At 31.8% G+C, this 23,207-nt stretch overlaps 1 protein-coding gene across 1 annotated transcript in view; it reads left to right on the forward strand.

Annotated features, from left to right (window-relative positions):
• Positions 1 to 23,207, forward strand: part of KLHL1 (kelch like family member 1) — a 451,195-nt gene that overhangs the window by 323,998 nt on the left and 103,990 nt on the right. The window contains exon 6 of the mRNA XM_066383706.1: positions 22,531 to 22,717. Coding sequence (XP_066239803.1) covers positions 22,531 to 22,717 — 187 coding nt within the window. The remainder of the gene's footprint in view (positions 1 to 22,530; positions 22,718 to 23,207) is intronic.

Raw genomic sequence — 23,207 nt, forward strand, 5'->3', positions numbered from 1 at the left:
TACTAATACATACCTATGTAGCATTTTATAAACAAGTTTATAATATGATATTTTGGTTACTCTAACCTCTTATCTTGCCCTTAAGGAAAACAAAGAGAGCAAATAATTGAAGATGATTAGCAAAGTTATTTTGTTTTATAAATTACTTCATGTTTATTTGATTCAGAGGAAGGGCCACAGATAATATTTAAATATGTACTGCATTAAAAAATAATAAAGATTTCTAGAAAACTTAATAAAGAAATAAGGTATATACATGTTATTAACAAAGAAAGGTAGAATATGATATTCATATATGTATTAACATAATATACATCTATGTGAATATGTACAAATACTATGTTTTCACTAAAATGGAAGTAAATATTATTTTGAAAAAAAGCAGAGATATAATCTTGAAGTTGGCATTCCAAAGTTTCATTTTACCAAAATGCTCAAGGCTGTGTTAAATGGTAATGTACTTTATTGCCTACAATTAAAATATATAAGAAATGCTTGAAAGTCCTTTCACTTAAACTTGGATTTTCATCAAGTTTTTTTTTTTTAAGTTATTACTTTGACATTTGTATTCACAAGTATAAAAGTTAATTTTGTTGTCATTAAATGTTTCTTAGGACCATTAAATTATCACAAATCACTAAGATAAATGTAAAGAAATATAAACTCAATACAAATTGAGTGTTTAATATGTGGTGTTATGGACTAAATTGTGTCTTCTTCAAATTCCTATGTTAAACCAATATGACTCAAATTGAGCAAATTCCTATGCTCAATATGACTTCTTCTGGAGATCAGTCCTCTAAGGCAGTGGTCTCCAACCCCCAGGCCACAGACTGGTACCAGTCCGTGGGCCATTTGGTACTGGTCCGCAGAGAAAGAATAAATAACTTACATTATTTCCATTTTATTTATATTTAAGTCTGAACGATGTTTTATTTTTAAAAAATGACCAGATTCCTCTGTTATATCTGTCTAAGACTCACTCTTGACGTTTGTCTTGGTCACATGATACATTTATCCGTCCCACCCTAAAGGCTGGTCCATGAAAATATTTTCTGACATTAAACCAGTCTGTGGCCCAAAAAAGGTTGGGGACCACTGCTCTAAGGAGATAATTAATGTTAAATAAAGTTTTACGGTTAAAGGAAATTATATGACTGGTGGCCATATTTCTAGATAAGAAGAGGAAGATGCACCAGAACATGTGTGTCCCCGACCCCGACCCCATTTTCTTATTGTAGAAAGGTCATGTGGGAACAAAGCAAAAAGGAGATATTTTGCAAGCCAGGAATAAAGCTCTAACCAGAAACTAAATTTTCTAGTACATTGATCTTGGACTTACAGTGTCCAGAACTTAAAGCAAATAAGTTTCTGTTTTTCAAGCCACTCAGACTGCAGTATTTTGTTACTGCAGCCCAACCTAACTGATACACTTGGTTTACAACAATCTAAGTAAATGATTGGATATGTTCATTCATTTTTCTCTATGTATGTTGTCAGCTACCTTTAAAGATTATTTCTAGCTTGCAATTTTATTGATAAAATACTTTTTTTCTATTCTCATAAAATTTCTTAAACACCTGCTATCAGGTGATCTTTCAGAATTGTGTTACCATTTTTTCATATTATAATTATATTTTTACGTGTTTATTTTTTTTCTCTCATGTATTCCAACCAATATTCAGAAACACCAAAAAAAGGGGGATATGTAGTAATTACATTTAACTGGAAAAAAATGAAACTTATGAAAAATCTTAATGGAAGCTCACTCTAAGAAACAAATAGAAGGATAAGAAACTATAAATATGAAGGCTGTTGTGTGGCAGGGAACTAAGAACAAGAGGGCCCTGAAAAAGGCCTGATAGATACACGCAGAATGTGAAGTATACTGAAAACATGTTCTTCTCATTTTCCCAACTGGGAGAATTTGGTGTTGAATGATTCTGAAAACAAAGTTACATATAAAAATGCCTAAGGGTTGACAAATTTTGCATTTTTAATCTTGGGGGGAAAAAAAGCTACCTCAACTTATAAAACTTATATTTGAAGTTATTACTTTATCAATTCAAGATTCCTAAATATAATAGTCTTTATTACTGTGTAGGCACTGACTAAATGAATTTATCCGATTTTCCTTGTTACAGCTCTCATTTTGACAATACAAACATCTGCGTTCAGTTGTTCTTGTAACACTATAACTGTCTTTCCATGCTAGTTTCTCTCAAGACATTGTTTGTGTATTTTGCACTCACCTAGACTTCATAATCAATAAAAATACTTTCTTACTAATATTTTAAAGGTTTCTTTAGGCTGGTACTCTCTTATTACTTGAGCTAAGAACCTTTTTTTAAATTTTCTTATGTCTTCTGTACGATAAACAATTATCCGTTAGTTATTGATGATATGCTGAAGAGCTCAATTTGCCTATTGTATCTGTTATTATGTAAATAAAAATATTTGCAGTAAACAATACTATTATTTATATTTAGATTTGTCTCAGTCAAAGGACAGAATTGTGAAACAATGTCATCATGAGTCAATTTTATTTCTGGAAAAATTATTTTCCTAAAACAATAGCACTATTTTTGTGGCATTTGTCTGTTATTCTGGCATTTGTGGCATTTTTCATTTACTCTTTTTGAGTAAATGAAGACTGTCAAAGTCAAAGCAAGGAGAAATAGTTTCACTTATATTCTTCTCTGAAGAATCATATAACATGCTATACTGTGCTATTAAAGTACTCAGCTGTCATAATATACTAAATCGAAATATTAGACAAAAGTATTTTTAGAGTAGTATAAATGTTAGACACATATATTCATACATGCATTTGTTTATATGCATTTGCACATAAATGTATGCATACATGTATACATGCTAAAAAATGGAAACTTTTAAATTTCTGTATAATATACCAAAATAATATCATTTTAGAACACAAAATTTTAGTTGCTTTCTGCATTCATTACTGTTAAAGTCATACACATTTATATTTTATATTTTTCCCAAGATATAAATCATAGCTTTACATAAAAACTTGTGACTTTTTTGAATATATTTACTGGCTTGAGAACAATAGATACCTAGAAGATAAAAGACTAATAAAATTTGGAGTAATCTGTTTAAAATATATAGCTGCAAAAATATTGATCAACAACTGTTTTCAAAAATTATTTATATTGAAAAAGAGAGTTATTAGATGACTAATGTGTGTTAGATGTTAGAGTTAAGATCTTAAGGAGCCTGACCAAGTGGGGGTGCAGTGGATAGAGTATCAGTCTGGGATGCAGAGGACCCAGGTTTGAAACCTAGAGGTCGTCAGCTTGAGTGCAGGTTCATCTGGTTTGTGCAAAGCTCACCAGCTTGAGTCCAAGGTCACTCCCTTGAGCAAGGTGTCACTTAGTCTGCTGTTGCCCCCTGGTCAAGGCACATATAAGAAAGCAATCAATAAACAACTAAGGTGTTGCAAGAAAGAATGAATGCTTCCCATCTCTCTCCTTTCACGTCTGTCTGTCCCTATATGTCCCTCTCTCTGTCACAAAAATTAAAATTAAAAAATCTCAAGGAATTTATACTATTTTAGGCTAGTAAACACATATCTCTAAATAAATAATTAGTAATGGAGTGTAAAATGAGGATGCTAAGGAAAAATTGAGGAGGATCATTCATCTTTGAAAATTGGTCTGAGTGGTCAAGTAAGAGCCTCTCAGAAAAAGTCAATGTCAAGTTGAGTTTTTAATGGGGAATGGGGCATTCAAGTGTTTGCATATCGAGTATGAGGTTCATGGTATGGAAGTAGAGGTAATGTGCTTAATCAGAAAGTTTTTTAAAAGGCAATGTTACATTCTGCAAGTTACTAATAAAAACATAATCAATATTTTTATTGATACACACTTTGCATCATATTTTTAAGCTATTTATAGTGTCTGAACCTCTCATTAATTTTTCAAGTTTATATCTCACATATAAATGTATTAAATTACTTCAAAAATGATTAGATTGTTTTGGATCTCAACCAAGTAATTGAGTGAATGAACAATGACTGACTGAATCAGAGCTAGTAACACTCTAGTTAGATATAGGTCAAGACATGAAATTAGAATGAGATTTTCTGTTTTATTTCTGGTGTTATAGTCCCAAGATATTAAAAATATTCCAATGTATTCAAAAGTAGAGAGTAACTATATATTTTTTATTTTTTTTTAATTTATTGATTTTTGTGAGAGAGGAAAGGAGAGAGGGAGAAACAGGGACACAGACCTGTTCCTGTATGTGCACTGACCAGGGATTGTACCAGCAACCTCTGTACTTCAGGATGATGCTCCAACCAATTTAACTATCTGGCCAGGGAAAGAGAATAGCTATTTCTTAAAAAAGATTGTTCTAGTTGATGTGTGAAAAATAAACTGTATATTAGTGCAAGAATCATCAGGAGATAAAATTCTTCAAAAAATAAAATAATTCATATGAAGAGATAGATGTTAATGGCACCACTTATAAACATGTGGCCGGTGTTAAGCAAATGATGTTGAAGACTCAGAGACACTGAACTAAGAGGATAATGGAGAAACACTTATTACATAGTCAAGAAAGATTGGTTGCCCTATTTGAACTATAGTCATAAAAACACACCATTACAACCTCATTACACAGAGACTAGGGAAGGAATATATTATCTTTATTTGAACTCTATGACTTTCTACTTATAAATTCCAATGGTTGGTTCCAGCCAAGAACAAGTCAGAAAAGGAGCCAGAGGATGCAGTGCCAGAAGGTTCAGTCTCACGATGCACTTAGCACGACAGAGAATAGTACAAGTAATGGGGAGGCGAATGAAAGAATCAATACTACGTAAGAAGGAAGTTTGGAAGCATATGTATTAATTAGAAGGTGTTACAATCACCTCCTAATTCATCTAGGTGATGATGATGCTAGCTTATTCTAGGGCTGTAGTAGTACATGCATTTTAAATATATTTTGAAGGCCAAATTGAAGTATAGTCCAGTAGATTTGATGTATTGAATGAGAGAGAGAAAAAAAGAATTTTCTATAAGGAAACTGGGGTTATATGGTAATATGACTTTATACATATAATGGAAAGTTGGATGAATGGATAAATTAGTGAAGATTGAAGTAGAGATAAAAGAGAGAACGGCTTTATAAAGAATGCTTTTACTAAGTAAGGTATATTTTTCAATTTTAATTTATTTTTTCTTTTTATTAAATTTATTGAGGTGACATTGGTTAATAAATTTATATAGGTTTCAAGTGTATATTTCTATGATACAGGATCTGCATATTGAATTGTGTGCCCATCACCCAAAGTCAAATCATCTTTCCTCACCATATATTTAACTCCCTTTACCCTGACTATTCTTCCAACCCTTACCTCTGATAACCACTATACTGTTGTCTGTGTCTATGAAATTTTGTTTTTCTTATTTGTTCATTTGTTGCTTTCAGTTTTATAGCCCACATATGAATAAAATTATATGATTCTTAACTTTTTCTGACTTATTTTGCTTAGCATCATACCATGTCGCAGGTGGCAGCATTTCATTTTCTGCTATGGCTGAGTACTATTCCATTTTATATATGTATCGCATCTCCTTTATCTAATCATATATCGGAGAACACTCTGGTTGCAATGTGAATAGTGTTGCAATAAACATAGGGGTGCATATGTCTTTGCAAATAAATGTTTTCAACTTTTTTGGGTAGAGATCCAGAAGAGAGGATGCTGGGTCATATGTAACTGTATTCTATATTTTTACCAACTCCATACTGTTTTCCATAATGACTCTACCAGTTTACATTCCTACTAGTTTTGAATGAAGGTTCCTTTTTCTCCACAACTTATTATTAGTAACAACTTGTCTTATTAGTAACAGCCATTATAACAGGTGTGAAGGAGTACCTTACTGTAGTTTTGATTTGCATTTTCTTAATAGCTAGTGAAGTTGAGTACTTTTCTTATAACTGTTGGCCATTTGTATATATATTCTTTGGAGAAGTGCCTGTTCAGGTACTCTGCTTATTTTTTTAAAATTTGATTGTTTGTTTGGTTGATCTTGTATAAGTTTGTTTGAGTTGTATGAGTTCTTTATATACTTTGGATATTAACCCCTTGTCAGAGCTGTTGTTTGCAAATGTCTTTTCCCATTTAGTTGGTTTTTATTTTATTGTCAGTTTCTTTTGCTGTGCAGAAGCTTCTTAGTTTGATATAGTCTCGTTGACTTATTTTTGCTTTTACTTCCTGTTCCTTGGAGTTTTGATAAATATTATTACTTTACAGTCTACTAGAATTCCTTTCATTTCTCTGGATGTAGAAGCTTCTTGAAATATTCTTTACTTCTCTCCCTGCCAGGCAAACAGGTATTTATCTTTATTGCTTCAGGTTAAGAGAAATCCCCTGTTGTATTTTCTAAAATATAACACTTGGCTAAATGCTGTAAACCAGCGCAGCTAGTAATTCCAGGTCCTGAGGAAGAATGGTGCAGAATTAAGAAAATAAACTCACCTAGAAAAGAGGATGGGATTGGGAGGCCTCTGCAGTGCTGATGGCAACATCAGAGAGAGAGAGCCCCCAGTCTTGCTTTTTTATAAAGTATAGACAATTAAAACTTTTAAGCCAATATACAAATAAGGAAGTCTCTGATACAAAGTTACTTATCTGAGGCATAAATGGGATTCCTCATAAGAGTGTACCACCCCATGTCATGCAACAGTCAAGGGTGAGAGGAAAAGCTTAGTTTTGAGAAGGGTGTTGAAAAGATCTTAATATTATAAGGGTGTGTGGAAGATCTTAGTATTAGAAAGGTGTTGAGAAGATCTTAGTCTTAAAAGGGTGTGTGGAGGATCTTAGTATTAGAAGGCTGGAGAAGAGCTTAGACTTAAACTAAGCCTTAGGCTGTAAGGATTTTGTCAGCTTACAGCCTGTCTCCCATAGCTAAGTATGTTTTCTGTTTCTGAGAGCAATTTTCCCATCTCTCTATTAGTAGTTATTTTTACTAATAGAACATTGTAGTTATATTCTTATAGCTATATCTCCTTTTCTTAGTGAATTATGACATATTTGAGTTAGAAAATATAGTTATGATTATGTTCCTAGTACAGTACCTCTAAAATAGTATGAACATAATAAATATCTATTGCATCAATTAATTAAATGCACTTTCCTAAATGTTAGAAATATTTATTTTATTCATATTTCTACCTAATACTTAGAAAATATAACAAAAATAGAAAAAATACGGTTCACAAATATGACTATTCAGGAAACTGAAATATCCAAGTTCTTGTTAGAGCTGTGTCTTCCCTCTCAAGGGGATCTTTTAAACAATCTTCTTTCATCCCAATGTGGTGTCTGTTAAACAGAAATTCTTATATGTTTACAATAGTGGAAATGTTCATTTTTTATGCACTGTCTTCTGGTTTTTAATGGACTCTCTGCTTTCAAATATACAAATACAGTATCATTAACTATAGTCACTAGACTGTACATTATATCCTAGGGACTTATTTATTTTATAATTGGAAGTTTGTACCTTTTACTCACTTTCACCAGTTTTGGTCACCCATCCATACCTCTTGTTTCTGGCAATTATCAATCTGTTCTTTGTATGTATGAGTTCAGGGTATTTTAAGATTCCACATATAAGCAAAATTATTTGTTATTTGTTGTTTTCTGTCTTATTTCACTTAGCATAATGCCCTCAAGGTCTAAACATGTTGTTGTAAATAGTAAGTTCTCTTTTCTTGAACATAAGAGTTAGTTTGATTCCTGTTTTGAAAAAGCCAACCAACTAAAAACAGTGCTGTTGTATAAAGATGTTATTAGGCCTCTCTACACAGCTTAATATACTCTACTTAACTGTAAGTACTAGACAATAATAATTATATACTCCATTATAATGTAAATTATATTATAAATTATTTAAGTTAGGAATGATACATTACTTTTGCCTACCCCCAAATTGTCTGGCATTTCAAAGTCCTTAGTAGTAAGATTAATACACTTATGTTTTCTTTTAACCCTGAAGTTTGTTCAGTCAAGATATTTGAACACCTCATTTCTTATCCAAACTTTAAAAACTGTACAGAAGAGTATATGCCCCGTGGAATTAACATCACTTGGGAGAATTATTTTAATCCCTTATTGACTTGCAGGATGCATCCACCTTGATGTTTTCACAGGAACTTACTTCACTGATGATGATCAAAAGAGGTATGTTGGGCTTTGATCAGAGTAATTCTAAAGAAAACTGGAAATCTGAAAATATGCAGTGATTAAAATTCTATTTCCATCTTCTCTTAGTGAAATGAGGCAAGTAAAATACTGACTGATACCTTATAATTACTGAGAGAAATTAAAAGGCTTTTATTTAAAGATAATTGAGATAAGGTTAAAGCATAACAAAAATGTAATGTTAGGTTCACATTATTGTTGAAATTGGAGAATCCAGTTTTCCAAATAGTAATGAATACAATCTGTTCAACTGCTTTCCTGCTGATTTGTCAAAGAACTTCCAGGGGCATTATTTGCTTTTTACCCTCAGAATTAATATCTGAGCTAAAGTATGATGAAGCCAAGGAAGAATTTTCTGTCTCTCTGTAACACCAGATTCTCTTTAGAGCTTAAGGCAGTTACTCCTGAACATAGCGTTTAGGCCACTTACAGATATGACCTCCTCAAGGTATACTTGAAAATGACCCTAACACTTAATCTATTGCACTTGTGAGCTATGGTTATTATGTGTGCATTACCTCCTAACACAGAGAAATGTTTTGTTAAGAAAACACACAGAAATGCAGGATCACACTGAATATAAAAATTAAATTTTATTCTTTCAAGAGTACTTTGCTTATCACAAGATGATTTGAATTTAGATTATGATTTGAGTACTTCATTGGCAATAATATAGTTAATTAATTTTAGGTAATAAGAGCCAGTATTGAAATATGATGGCTAGTCAACAGAATCAACAGTTCAAATGCTATGGAAATATTTACTTGAAACCTACTGTATGTCTTCTTATTGATCAACGTGACCCTGTTAAAGTTAATTTTTTAAATAAAATTTAAAAAGATATATAATTATTCTATAAGACATTATTACAACTATTCAACAATAATAATTAGATGTGTTTAAGTTTTGTTTTCTTTAGGATATTGATATTTTGAGTTTTGATAACTAAAAGATATGTGAGTTCTGCAAAATAAGTTAGAAAGTTATAGTAAATTATAATTTCAGAAAGTATCCACACCAGGGAAAATTTAAAATAGTTATGAGGCACATAGAAGGAGCAGGCTACGCATCTTTAGAAAGGAATGGGGAGTTTATAAAAAGTAAACAGCAAGACAAGTACAAATGTCTGTTAATAATTTTATTCTAGGAAAAGATAAATTTTATTGAAGTATCACTAATATTTCCCAAACACTATGGTAATGTTCTCAAGTGTAATATCTCTTAAAACAGATATTTCTGTCATGCAGGCTATAACACAAACGTGTTTCATGTTTAATAATTTGAAAGTTGTTACTACACACAACCAAAAGCCAGGAATGCCTTCAATTAGATCATTGCTACAGAGTAAACAAATTTTTCTGTTGAAAGTCTCATCATGATGACCCTAAAAAGCACAACTATGCGAGGCCCCGGACGCATGGCTCAGTGGAAAAAGTGTTGGCCCAGTGTGTGGATGTCCCGAGTACCATCCCGAGTCAGAGCACAATAGGAAATGACCATCGGCTTCTCTCCTCCTCCCTCTACCCCTTCTCTTTCTCTTTCTGTCTCCCAGACAGTGGCTGGATAGGTTTGAGCATCAGCCTGGGAGCTGAGGATAGCTCGGTTGATTTGGGCATTGGCCCCGGACAGGGTTGCTGTGTGGATCCTGGTCGGTGTGCATGCAGGATTCTGTCTCTCTGTCTCTCCTCCTCTCATAAAAAGAAAAGGAAAGGAAAAAATGTGATTTACAGTCTTCTCAACTGGAGTCTACGTCTGATTCCTCACTGAGATGGCTAAGATAACTTACCAATCACTATGATCTGTGTTTCCCAATCAGAAATGCATCTGTGAATTACCTCAAAGAAGAATAAACACAAGTAGTGGTCTCTGTGATGAACCTGTACGCATTTGAACATGGTCTTTTCCAGTAATTATCTTACAAAATAAGATTATAAATACTAGAATTTTATGAAGATTCACTTCTCCAGATTTCACCTTTAAAATTTCAATCAATAGTTAATATTCAGAAATGAAACTGCTACATATTTAACCATAAAAGCAAGATAAAAAGTTTATTTTTTTCCATTGGTGACTACTAAGTGTAAGCAATATAGTACTAAATCACAAATTAAAGAAATCACAGGTCAAAGCCTAAGTCCCAAGGGGATTTATTTATATATGAAAAGACAAACTTTTAAAAGTCTGTTGAAAACACAGGTAAAACAAGTTGAGTAACTAATATTTAGAGAGTTCGAAGATTTAAAAATCATATTAAATATGTAAGAGATCATTCATGTGGGTGATAGAAAATACAATAGCCATGTCAAATTAGAAGGTTGGTCTGCAAATACAGTGCAAAATTAACATGAAGTAAGGGTATTAAGTTGCATTAGAAAATATTTTCAATAGTAACCCTAGGAATTAAAATAAGACAGAAAGATAGGCCCTGGCCATTTGGCTCAGTGGTAGAGCGTTGACCTGGTGTGCAGGAGTTCTGGGTTCAATTCTCATCCAGGGCACACAGAAGAAGCATCCATCTGCTTCTCCACCCCTCCCCCTCTCCTTCCTCTCTGTCTCTCTCTTCCTCTCCCGCAGCCAAGGCTCCATTGGAGCTAAGTTGGCCCAGGCGCTGAGGATGGCTCTGTGGCCTCTGCCTCAGGAGATAGAATAGCTCTGGTTGCAACAGAGCGGTGCCCCAGATGGGCAGAGCATCACCCCTGGTGGGCATGCTGGGTGGATCCCATTTGGGCGCATGTGGGAGTCTGTCTGACTGCCTCCTGGTTCCAGCTTCAGAAAAATATAAATAAATAAATAAATAAATAAATAAATAAATAAAAGAAGACAGCCAGATAGTAAATTTCAAATGTTTATGTTTTAGGGCACTATGTGGGAATAGTCTGTATCTGTTTATAATTGTTTGTACCACTTACAAGATTTCAAATTATTAATCTTTCTTAATGATTCAAAACAGTAATAAGAATGTCAATCACTGTGGGGGTTTTTAGGAAAAAAAATAGAATAGTGTACAAGATTCCAAATTATTTGTCTAATATAATTTTCTCTTGACTATGACTGGAAATAAACATGCCATCAACTGGATATGGGATAAATTATTTAAAAATATAGATATTTGGTTGGTTGTTAAGCAAAGATATTTCTGAAATACTATAAATATTTCTGAAGATGATTAATTTATGCAAGTAGTTTGAAATGATATTGAATATATTTTTTGCTTATGCATTATATATTTTTAGACTTCAATACTGAACACTTTATTTAAAAATAAATTAATAGATAGTATAATTATTGTAAATGATCAATCACTTATATAAGAGCAGTTCCTAGGAGGTTATACCTTGTAAATAGTACCCAAGAGTTACCAGACGTTTCTCCTGATTTCTTATAAATTTATGACTTAGCATGACTAATATACCTTTAAATGACTACATAGATAACAACTATTAAAGTCTGACATGACTAATATAAGGAAATTGTGTCGACTATGACCTGAACAATTAGTTAAGTCTTCAATGAAGTAAAAGAACTTAAACTGTACTTTAAAACATGGGTCATATTTTAATAAAAGCCCCAAAGGGAAAAGGCATTACAGATATTACACAGATTTTTTTTTTTAAAGAAGGCATGAATTGTTCAGATAAGAGATATCAGAAGAGCTAAATTACAAAATACAGAATAATGTACATTAGGGTATTGTTGAAAGTGACTGAATAGTTACTATGGAATTACATTATAGAATTGTTGGCATGCTGGTCTGAAGATGTTGAATAATGACTTGTAAACAGTGAGAATATAATGCATAGTTTTGAATATAGCCTGGATGTAAATATATTAATGAAAATGTTCTAAGGGGTGGGAGGAGGGTAAGTTTGAGTAGAATAAATTAAATCCATTACTTTTATTAAAATTAATGGGGTGATATTAGTTAACAGGAACATATCAGTTTCAGATGTATGTCTCCATGGCACATAATCTGTATATTGTGTTGTGTGCCCATTACCCAGAGTTGAACCACCTTCTGTCATCATATATTTGGGCCACATTATCCCAGGTCGCCTCTCTACTCCTTCCCTCTGGTAACTACCATGCAGTTGTCTATGTTTACGAGTTTTGGGGTTTTTTTTTTGTTGTTGTTCATTTGTTGCTTTCAGTTTTATATCTCACATGTGAGTAAAATCATATAGTTCTTAGCTTTTTTGGACTGACATCTTTCACTTAGCATAATATTATCAAGGTCCATCCATGTTATTGCAAATGGCAGTATTTCATTTTTTCTGTGGCTGAGTAGTATTTCATTGTATATGTGTACTGCATTTTCTTTACCTAATCCTTATTGGTGGATACTTTGGTTGTCTCCATGTCTTGACAACTGTGATAATGTTGCAGTGAACCTAGGGTTGTATATGTCTTTGCAAACGAATATGCTCAAATTTTTCAAGTAGAGGGATTGCTGGGCTATATTGTAATTATTCTAAAGGTTTTGAGGAAATGCCATTCTGTTTTTCATCGTGGCTATAAGAGTTTACATATCCCAAAACAGTGAATAAGTGGGGTTTTTTCTCCACAACCTCTCCAACACTTGTTACCACCTGTCTTGTTGCTAACAGCAAATATAACAGGCGTGAGGTGGTATCTCATTATAGTTTTGATTTGCATGTCCCTGATAGCTGGTGAAGATTAGCATCTTCGTATATATTGTTGGCTGTTTGTATGTTTTCATAGGAGAAGTGTCGGTTCAGATCTCTTCCCCATTTTTTAAATTGGATTGTTTGTTCGGTACTGAATTTTATGAGTTCTTTATGTATTTGGATATTAACTTCTTGTTGGAGCTGTTGCTTGCGAATATCATTCTTGTTTGGTTGGCTGCCTTTTTGTTGTCAGTTTCCTTCGCTATGTAAGAGTTTTAAAGTTTGGTCTAATTCCTTTCATTTATTTTTATCTTTACTTCCCTTTCTTTTGGGGTCAAATTGACAAAATGTTCTCTAATGTCAAAATCCATAAATTTAGTATATATGCTTTCTTTTCTTTAATTTATTGTTTTAGATCTTATATTTAGGAATGATCCATTTTTAATTAATTTTTATGCATAAGGTCAAACTGTAGTCTAGTTTTGTTCTTTTGCATCTGGCTTTCCAATTTTCTCAGCACAATTTATTGAAGAGATTTGAGCAGAATAAATAAGTGGTGAGAGAGATTGCTGGTATCTGGACCTGATCTAGCAACTGGCAAAAATTTCTGCTGACCAGATATTTTCTGAAGGAATCAATGAATGGATGAATGAATGGATGAATGGGTGGATGGATGGATTGATGGATGGATGGATGGATGGATGGATGGATGAATGAATATAAAGTCCAGAGCCTACTTATAATGAGATGAAATTTTTCAGTATGAGGTCATGTTCAAGCCAGGTAGAGGGTCAAATATTTCAGTTTTAGGAATTCTAAGCTATCAAAATACGTATGAAACTGCAAACCCATATATTTTTTAATTTTCTTAGATTTTATTTATTCATTTTTAGAGAGAGAGAGTAGAGAGAAAGAGAGAGAGAGAAGAGGGAGAGGAGCTGGAAGCATCAACTCCCATATGTGCCTTGACCAGGCAAGCCCAGGGTTTTGAACCAGCAACCTCAGCATTCCATGTTGGTGCTTTATCTACTGCGCCACTGCATATTAAATAAATAAAAGTTAATCATACATTATAACAGCATAAAACCAATTTCATTTGTTGTTAATAAGAACCATTATTTGAGTTATTTTTATAAGCTCTACTTCTTTTGGTTATATCATTATTTTTTTCCTTTATACTGCCAACTTAGGCAATTACTTTTCATCTGAAGGCAATCAAATATTTTTGTATTCAGAATAAACTTAATGAACCTGCTCCTTATTTCATCGATGGTTTCTTCTTGCTTTTACAAATGCTTGAGCAAGAATTCTTCATCTGTACCTGATATAAGCTTTAGCTCCTCAGTGATTTGTGCTTTCCTTTTAAAAATGATAACACTAAAAAAATACAGAAAGTTCTATTATATCTACTTTTCTTATTTATTTAAATATAAAAATAATATCTTCAAATAATTTAGGCAGAATATTAATTATTACAGTATAAAGGACAAGAAAATATTCCAGTCTTTTAAATCTATGATTCTATCATTTGCTAAAATCATTTTTAAATAATCTTAATGGGACTTTAAGTGTAATGTGAGGATCTCTCTACTCATATTGATGAGTTTCTTTTAGGCTGCAGACTGATAGTCTGGCTACAGTTGAGCTATTTTCTCTTTGTGCAAGGTTACACTGTCCAGTCACAGCAGAAACTCAAATAATAATGAAGAAATTCTGTAAGGACTGGTAAACCAACTAACTTACATTGCCAAATTTTCTATTCACTTGTCCATTTTCTTCTCTCTGTCTTTGAAAATAAATCTGAAATGCAGTACATACACATAAAACTTTTCTATTTGTTAGATAGTTTATGTTTTCCATTATGAAGTGAGACAGCCTTACCTATGACCTCCCTCACCATTTAGTGTTGCTACAAAGTTTGTTGACAACTTTCTCCTTTCACCAGCACCTTACACTATTAAGCAGTCTATTTTGCATTAAGTGTAATCATTTCATCATTGTTTCCATGTGAAATGTTTAAAAACTTTTTAATAAAAATACTTGAAAATATTGTATTGGTATCAGACCTATTTAAAAGACATTTAAATATAAAATCATTTTTCATGCAGCTTATTACATATAATATTTTATCATTCATCTTACTCATTTTGCCAAGCAGAAAATTTGAAAGAATGTGTATAAAACTGGCACTTGTTCTCTGAGGACTGTCACTTCTGATAGGATTCGAGTTTGTTTTGTAGATTTAAATTCTGTAAATTGGGTTTTTTTAGAATAACACCCAGTAGCAAAACAAAACTGAAATATTATGCAATAATATGGAGTATATGGAATTTTGTCACATTCATGTAAATGTGAGATTGTTTTTATACCCTTGATAGCCCAAAGGTAGTGTTAGAAGAGGTTATTCTTTGGTACAGAGTAAGTTTAAATTTATCTTTCTTAAAGTGTTTATTCGCTATTGCATTCCACTTTCCAATGGTTTCCGTGACCAGATGGAAGGTATAGATGTGTTTCCTATGCTTTGTACAGATTTTTTATTCATGCATTATTACTCTTACATAAGAAATAGATGTAATATAGATTTTTTTTAATTTATGGGAGTGTGTTGCTGTAATATTTGCATAATAACATTATTTTATGATATATTGAGAAGTTTAATTATGTTAATTTTATTATGCAAGTATTTTTAACTTTTAATATAAAATTAGTTATATGCCTTTTATGTAATAACAATAGGTAGTTTAGAAAATATAAAACATTCATTAGATTCCATTTGCTCCTAATAAGAAAAGGGTTATTTACAATGTTAGGTGAGTACCTATAAATGCAAATTAGTGCAGAGAATCATTACATGTTAAGGTAAATTAGACAGAAAAGACATAGTATTTTGAATGATACAAAAATTAATTTTATTTTCTTATTTAGATTGAAAAAACAATGCACAATTTAGCTAAATGATTAATACATGCCATTTTTAGGAAGCAATAGTTTCAGTCATAATTTTTAACTTATTGCAAACAGATGAAATAAATTCATCTAAATATTCTTGAAAAACTAAAGTTTGAGGTGTGTCTATGTGTAAACACACAAGGTTAAACCCTTACCAGTATTTTCATGTTGATAATAAATATGTGCCTATTTTAAGTATGTGGTTCAGTTTCTCAAAAATGAACAATTAACTCGTTTGTATTTTAATAAGAAATAAAATGGTCATTTCTAAGAACTATTGTTTTTATAATTGCATATCTTTTTATTTTTTTAATCAAAACAAAGTTAGTGATAAAACCAATGATTTTTAAGAACAACGTATGAAAAGAAGTGGTTTTAATGCACCCAATTGAAAAGAATATATTTATTCTAGTCAAAAGTGAATGACATTTCTGCCAATTTGAATACTATAACACTGGTACTGTTGAGGGTTCTAGATTTTAGATATTAGTCAATACTAAATATCATATACAATGTTTTCATACAAGTTTCTTGCAGCTACAGTTTTACCCTGTAACTCACTGGTCATTATATAGTCACAACAAAAACTTATTAAGGTTAAAATGAGAACAGATTTTCAAAGTGACTTTCAAAAATCAACCTCTTAGAATTTTATGTAATTTTAATTGTTAATATATCTTCTGTTATTATTCATATTGAGTCTCAAGATATTTTATTTCTAACAAGACATATCTTCTAGACTACAAATCATTCTGAAACATACTGGTTTGTAGACTGAAATCTTCAAGTTTAATATACAATTAATTTATAAGGTGGTAGTAAGTTATTCTAAGCTTAAGAACTAAGTTTAAATACTAACAGTGAAAATATTGAGAAACATAAAGTTTGTGTTTTTATGTGAATTATACCATGATTATTCTTGATTGCATAGCTTATTGGTATGTACTATCTTAAGAACAAAATACAATGTTTAGACAACTATTATGCAAATACTTCTACAATAAACAAGTATATTTCTAGGTAGTATAAAATTATTGAAACATATTGATGTTTTTTCTAAGTTTGACAAGCAAAATGCTGACACAATAGTTCAGGTTTCATTAAAACTTTAAAAAATTTAAAAACATAACTTTTGTTTTATAAGGGAGAGGACATTTATAATAATCTTGGATTATTACAGAAAATCGAATTCATTGATTGCTTTCTCAGATGTGCTTTGACTGTGGGCCTTCAGCAGACCGAATAACCCCTTGCTCAAACTGGCGACCTTGGGTCCAAGCTGTTGAGCTTTGCTCAAACTAAATGAGCCCGCACTCAAGCTGGCGACCTCAGGGTCTCGAACCTGGGTTCTCCGCATCCCAGTCCAACGCTCTATCCACTGTGCCACCTCCTGGTCAGGCTGCTTATGATATTTTAACTTGTCTCTATTTCATCTCTCTTACAACATTTCTAGTATTATTGTTTCATACCAAAGTAAGGCACAACTTCAGAGAAAATGGTTAAGCTGGCTTTTAAATTTGAAATCTTTTTTTGCAGAACTCCTTACATTTTTTAAAAATTACTTATTAAGTATAAAAAATTTTAAGTAAACTTTATGTATCTTTGCATATATGTTTTTAAAATATATAAATTTTTAGCTACTTAAATATTTGATAAAATTAGCAACTTTAACTTTAGTTTTATTATCAATGTATATATCATGTTATAAAATTCTAAACTATAACATTTTCCTTAAGAAACAAATCAACTAGAAACAGAAAACTTGTCTAATTTTTGTACAAGAAAACACACTTTATTTCATTTTGACAAGTTTTATAATATAAACTAACATTTAAAACATGTTGTATAATCTACTTATCTGTATCCTTTCTACAATGTAAAATATAAAACTAGAAAAATTTAGAAATAGTTTAGTGATCAATGTTAGTAACTTTTCTTATTTATAAATCAAAAAATTATTTAAGATATATTAATCAATCAATTTTATATTACTTTATTGTCTTAAATTGTATAAGGAAATAAAAAATTGTAATGTAAACCAATACAATAAGTTTTCCTTTTATTTTGTTTTTGTTTTGTTTTTGTTTTTTGTATAACTAAAGAAGTCACAGAACTGAACCATTATGAAAGTATATTTTATTAAATTTTCATTTAAATGATTTTGTATTTTGGCATCCTGAAAGTATTTATTAAGTTAAGATTGTTTACTCTATTCATACAGCTAATGTACAAATTTTCTAAAGTTTAGTTGTTAAAGAGTAGTCATGAGCATTTTTTAAAGAAATGGAGCAAAAAATCATCAGATTTATATGGAACTATAAAAAACCCTGAATAGCCAAAGCAATCCTAAAGAAAAAGAATGAAGCTGGGGGCATTACAATACCTGACTTCAAACTATATTATAGGGCCACGACAATCAAAACAGCATGGTATTGGCAGAAAAATAGACACTCAGACCAATGGAACAGAATAGAAAACCCAAAAATAAAACCACATATATATAGTCAAATAATTTTTGATAAAGGGGCCAAAAACACACAATGGAGACAAGAAAGCCTCTTCAATAAATGGTGCTGGGAAAACTGGAAAGCCACATGCAAAAGAATGAAACTGGACTACAGTCTATCCCCCTGTACTAAAATTAACTCAAAATGGATCAAAGATCTAAACATAAGGCCTGAAACAATTAAGTACATAGAAGAAGACATAGGTACTAAATTCATGGACCTGGGTTTTAAAGAGCATTTTATGAATTTGACTCCAAAGGCAAGAGAAGTGAAGGCAAAAATTAATGAATGGGACTACATCAGACTAAGAAGTTTTTGCTCAGCAAGAGAAACTGATAACAAAATAAACAGATAGCCAACTAAATAGGAAATGATATTTTCAAACAACAGCTCAGATAAGGGCCTAATATCCAAAATATACAAAGAACTCATAAAACTCAACAACAAACAAACAAACAATCCAATAAAAAAATGGGAAGAGGACATGAACAGACACTTCTCCCAGGAAGAAATACAAATGGCCAACAGATATATGAAAAGATGCTCATCTTCGTTAGTTATTAGAGAAATGCAAATCAAAACTGCAATGAGATACCACCTCACACCTGTTAGATTAGCTATTATTAACAAGACAGGTAATAGCAAATGCTGGAGAGGCTGTGGAGAAAAAGGAACCCTCATTCACTGTTGGTGGGACTGTAAAGTAGTACAACTATTATGGAAGAAAGTATGGTGGTTCCTCAAAAAACGAAAATAGAATTACCTTATGACCCAGCAATCCCTCTACTGGGTATATACCCCCAAAACTCAGAAACATTGATATGTAAAGGCACATGCATCCCCATGTTCACTGCAGCATTGTTCACAGTGGCCAGGACATAGAAACAACCAAAAAGCCCATCAATAGATGACTGGATAAAGAAGATGTGGCACATATACACTATGGAATACTACTCAGCCATAAGAAATGATGACATCGGATCATTTACAGCAAAATGGTGGGATCTTGATAACACTATACAAAGTGAAATAAGTAAATCAGGAAAAACCAGGAACTGCATTATTCCATACGTAGGTGGGACATAAAAGTGAAACTAAGAGACATTGATAAGAGTGTGGTGGTTATGGGGGGAGGAGGGAGAGGGAGAGGGAAAGGGGGAGGGGGAGGGGCACAAAGACAACTAGATAGAAGGTGACAGAGGACAATCTGACTCTGGGTGATGGGTATGCAACATAAGTGAACGACAAGATAACCTGGAGTTGTTATCTTTGAATATATGTATCCTGATTTATCGATGTCGCCCCATTAAAAATAAAATTATTAAAAACAAAGAGTAGTCATGAGGATGTGGTGAATATAGTCAATAATATGCTAAAAACTATATACTGTGTCAGATGAATAAGAGATTTATTGTGATGGTCTGGCCATACCACCCTGAACGCACTTGATCTTGTCTGATCTCAGAAGCTAAGCAGGGTCAGGTTAGTTAATATGTGGATGGGAGAGTTATCATGATGATCAATTAGTAAGTTATATAATGTCTAATTACTGGGATGTGCACTTAAAACTAATATACTGTATGTCAACTGTAATTGAAAAATTAAAAAATGTAATCATAATGATTAGAAATTAAATCTATTTATTAAAATATTGTGCTACAATTATTTCTGTGTGCCAATAAAATCAAGAAGCATAAAGTTCATTTTAAGCTAAAACTAATCAACTTTAAACAGTTAAAGTTATCTATATACCAAGGATAGTATAAGAAATCTTATTAATGTAAGTGACCCCTGTATTCATATGTCAAAATTTAATGATATTTACATCTATGTAATGAATCTATTTATCTAAAACCTGAGCCATTACCCAAACTCCCAGTTAAACATTTTAATTGAAAATTACAGTTTTCCAAGAAAAAAAAAACATAGAAATTAAATGCACATTTTAGAATATTTTTCTATTTTTTTAAATTTAGAATTTGTTAATCATTTATCTAGATAAAATATTTCTAGAGTGTCCTTCTAATAAACAAACAGGGTTTTTTGTTTGTTTATTTTATGATCAACTAATCTCAAATTTTCCCATAGAAACTGAAAAATAAAGAGAGAAGAAAAAAGGGATTGATGGGAGCCAATCTCAGACATATATAAATTTGTCACCATTATTAGAAGCTAACCATTCTACTTTTTAATGAAAAAAAAGGCTTAGATAGAGGAAAAAAACATATTTAGATATGAAAATGCTGAAGAATCATATAAAAACTCTCAGTTTTATTTTTAATTTATAAAGATCACTGGGTTCTTGTTAGAAATAGATATTCTTTTTGCTGGTTAAAAATAACTTAAAAAATTAAATAGTAATCATTTAAAAAAAAATATTCCACTGGAGAGCCTTTACTTTATTCCATACTATTTTTCTGTATATTTTTTCAAAAAGTTTTACTAACATTTTTTTTTAATTTATTGGGGTGATATTGTGATAAAAGTATATAGATGTTGCCTTGGCCAGGTAGCTTTTTTGGTTAGAGCATGATACTGATACACAGGAGCTGCTGGTTGAATCCCCGGGCAGGGCCCATACAGCAAGAGATGTTTCTGCCTCTCTTTCTCTCTCCTTTTCTCTCTCTCTAGAATCAAGGAATAATTAAAAAGAATTATATTTGCATCCCATGTGTAATAGTTCTATAATACCTCATCTGTATAGTCTATTGTGTGTTCACCACCCCAAGTCAAATATATTTCTATCACCATTTATCTCTAAGTTACCCTCTTCTATCTCTCCCCATTTCATTTTCCTCTTTCCCTCTGGTAATCACCATAATGTTGTCTCTAAGAGGTTATTTTTTATTGGAGGGGGGAGGGCTTAATGCCTTCACCTTTCTCTATTTTTTTTTTCTTATTTAGTGTTTAGAAAGAAAGTGGATAGGAAGGTTTAGTTAACAAGAAAGGAAACATAGCCTGACATAATTAAACATCTTCCATTCCAAATTGCAAAGAATCTGGTAACTCTAATGCATTATACTCACATTAAGCCTCAGAGTTATTCTGTTTATCTTTTCCGATTTTACGATCACATCTTACATGATTTTACTATTCTTTCTGGGACCCTCAACTCTAATTTATGTATTACAATGGCTAAATAAATATACTTAATTAAGTTTAAGATTATAGCATTAAAACAAATTAATTACATGCTGCCATCCTATATTAATTTACTCACTCAATAAACATTGCCAATGTAGGAGAAAAGGTCAGTGAGCCAATGTTAAATTTTCTTCACTAATTACTTATTCATTTTCTAAATCTCTGTGACAGTTTAACTGTCACTCAAAATGACACACTGATTCATTAAGAAAGAGAATGTGATACTGAAAAGATCAAGAGAAAAAGAGAATATGAAGAGCCACATAGGAAGAGGAAATAGAGCATACTATAGATGTGTTCAAAGAAATGTACACAGAAGAATCTGTGGAGATGAAAACCTGGTGCAGCCAAAAGAGACGCTCTGTTTATGCTGCTACTCTTACTCTATTTTTCCCTCAGCTGTTGGAAGTTTGAAAAACAAAATTTTAGTTTCACTGTTGGAAATTATTTCTTTAACTTGTTTTCATTTTTACTGACTTTTTTCTAATCTGAAAATCATTTAAACTAGACCTGTAACATCTTAAAGTAAGTATATAAACACAAGGTTGGCAAAAGGAGCCTCATAGTTGTGAGTACGTGAAACACAGTTTATTCTTGTATTATTATTTATTAACTATTGTATTATTTTTTATAGGAACAACTATAAACCTACTTTAGCCCCACACTGTATTTATGAAAGTTTGTTATGACTTAATTTGTTTATGGTTACATTTTAATTTTCTCCATCTGACATATTTATTGCCAACATAAACAGTTATACTTGATGCATAGATAGCTTTCATAAGAGAAAAAAATGTAACTAGAGATTTCTATAATTTCCTTTATACTCTGTGTATTAAAATGGCAATAAGTAATACTGAATTTAAAACAATGTGCATTCTGTTTCTCTTAGAAGCAACCAGTTTACTTATATTTCTTGTCAATACAATTATTTCTGATTGCATTTTTTGTGCCTTTAAATAAAAGGGTAATATAAACATTGAGCTTCTCATTTTAACTACTAATGTCATATGCTCATTTCTATAAAACATTAACAGCGATTGTGTGTTATTTACAGATATTGGCTGATCTAGAAAACCATGCGTTATTTAAGAATGATCTGGAATGTCAAAAGTTGATTCTGGAAGCAATGAAATATCACCTATTGCCAGAAAGACGAACTTTAATGCAGAGTCCAAGAACTAAACCTAGAAAATCTACAGTTGGAACTCTGTATGCTGTAGGAGGAATGGATAACAACAAAGGTATATAATTTTAAATCTACATATAATACATGCCCTGTATCATACCATGACACAATTTTAACATTGGAATATATACTATCAACACACATCACATAAACTTAGTTTTATCTATTACAAGTTAATATTAAGGGAACAGTTAAAAGATCACCTCTTGTTTTCAGTCTGTTGTTGCTGACTTTGCTTCTTACCCATCTTTGAATTCTTTATCTCTTATGCATTTTATACAAGATTTCATATGAAACAAAAAAGGAGATTTAAAGCACTTAGAACACACTATTTTGGGGTATATTGAGAATTATAATTTCTTTCTTTTCCTTCCTTCCTTCCTTCCTTCCTTCCTTCCTTCCTTCCTTCCTTCCTTCCTTCCTTCCTTCCTTCCTTCCTTCCTTCCTTCCTCCCTCCCTCCCTCTCTTCCTTTCTTTCTTCCTTCCTTCCTTTCTTTCATTTTTTTAGTGAGAGGAAGGGAGGCAGAAAGACAAATTTCTGCATG

This window comes from Saccopteryx leptura, chromosome 4, assembly GCF_036850995.1.
Source record: "Saccopteryx leptura isolate mSacLep1 chromosome 4, mSacLep1_pri_phased_curated, whole genome shotgun sequence".
NCBI classification, from domain to species: domain Eukaryota; kingdom Metazoa; phylum Chordata; class Mammalia; order Chiroptera; family Emballonuridae; genus Saccopteryx; species Saccopteryx leptura.